This window comes from Aplysia californica, unplaced genomic scaffold, assembly GCF_000002075.1.
Source record: "Aplysia californica isolate F4 #8 unplaced genomic scaffold, AplCal3.0 scaffold00249, whole genome shotgun sequence".
Lineage (NCBI taxonomy): Eukaryota > Metazoa > Mollusca > Gastropoda > Aplysiida > Aplysiidae > Aplysia > Aplysia californica.
In genome coordinates, this window is record NW_004797519.1 from 988393 (window position 1) to 989859 (window position 1467).

Genomic DNA, 1467 nt, shown 5'->3' on the forward strand with positions numbered 1-1467 from the left:
ACATGCACATACATACATACATACATACATACATACATACGTACATACATACAAACAAACACATACATACATACGTACATACATTCTGCAGACCACATACAACCGAACCTGCTCTAAAAACCACCTGTATAAAACAATCACCTGTACACAAACAGTCACACCCCATACCCCGCTTCCTACCCACCCCCTCCCCGCCAAGCTTTATTTTTGTATTATAAAGACACTGTGTAAAGACATCCACCTGTCTAAGACGGCCACTTTTTCCCTCTTGACAATGGGTGCATGGTCGTCTAATGTTTGTTTTAGTAGACGTTTTACGGACCTCGCAACAGCATAGGGGTCGTATGAGCGCCAGAAGATTAGAGGTGTAACAAGGAGAGTAACAAACATAAAAAAATAAAGGAGGGGAGATAAAGACGATAGATGTTTGATAGGAAAGAAGGAGCAAACCACACCAGAGCAACCGTCAACCACAAACTTGGCCGTCTTCGACAGTTTCGACAGAAGCTAGCTGATAAAACACACCTGCAGACGTAGACCTGGTCCGTCTGGTCCTGCAGTCTGTACACGTGGCCATCGGGAGCTGTGGCGTTGGGCACTGAGTGGATGTTGTGTACCTTGGTGTTGAACTGGACCTTAATCCCCAGCTTCGTCTATAGACAGACAAAGGTAGGATAATTTAGTGTTCTTGTGTTTCCACTTTGTGGAATCAGGCACTCGTCAAGTTTTGGGTGTCTGGAGTTATTGGTACCATTATAAAGCTTGTTCATGGGTCTTGCTCGAGATAAAAAAAATTACCCATCAAACTTGAATACAAGTCGAGATATTCGCAATTGAAGGAGATGGGGGTCGCCTGATTTTAGAGGTAAAATTAGTGAGAAAATGCCTGCCAAAGTCTGGTGTCTTACATAGCCTGAGAAACTTTGGAAACAAATAATTTACATTTTTTGTGCCTTTTAAAATCTTTTTCATTGAAGTCTTCACAGAAATGTGTTTTTCAATAGATATAAAAGATGTTGAACCAAAAAACAAAAACTTCAAAAAATTTTTTTTTAAAATAGCAAAACCGGAGGAAAAAAACACGATTTCTCTGATTTCATTATTTTGACGATTTCACCACGCTGCCTCACATATTCACCAAGGACCTTAGAATAAAAATTGTATTCACAACCTCTTTCATAAGATACTCATGGTTATACCGAGTGCACACTGCCAACCAAATTCATTTGACAAGAGTCGGAGCCAGCCAGACTTTCTACTGAATTCAACCAGTTTTGTTTGTTTGAGCAGAGAGCACTTCCTGCACCATCGACTCAATAATGGTCATCTAGTGCTGGGAAAAAGTAAGACAAACAGGAGACAGACAGAAACAACAGAGGAAAAGTAAAGAAGTAGGACCTACCAGAGGTGCCCTCCAACCACCTGGGAATTCGTTTGGTATTGTATAATAATAATAATAGTAATAAT

At 40.4% G+C, this 1467-nt stretch overlaps 1 protein-coding gene across 1 annotated transcript in view; it reads right to left on the bottom strand.

Annotated features, from left to right (window-relative positions):
- Positions 1–653, bottom strand: part of LOC101862954 (FAD-dependent oxidoreductase domain-containing protein 2) — a gene marked incomplete at its 5' end in the record, with an annotated part of 8010 nt that extends 7357 nt beyond the window's left edge. Inside the window, 1 exon segment of the mRNA XM_005100501.3 lies at positions 526–653. Coding sequence (XP_005100558.2) covers positions 526–653 — 128 coding nt within the window.
- Positions 654–1467: the final 814 nt, after the last annotated feature.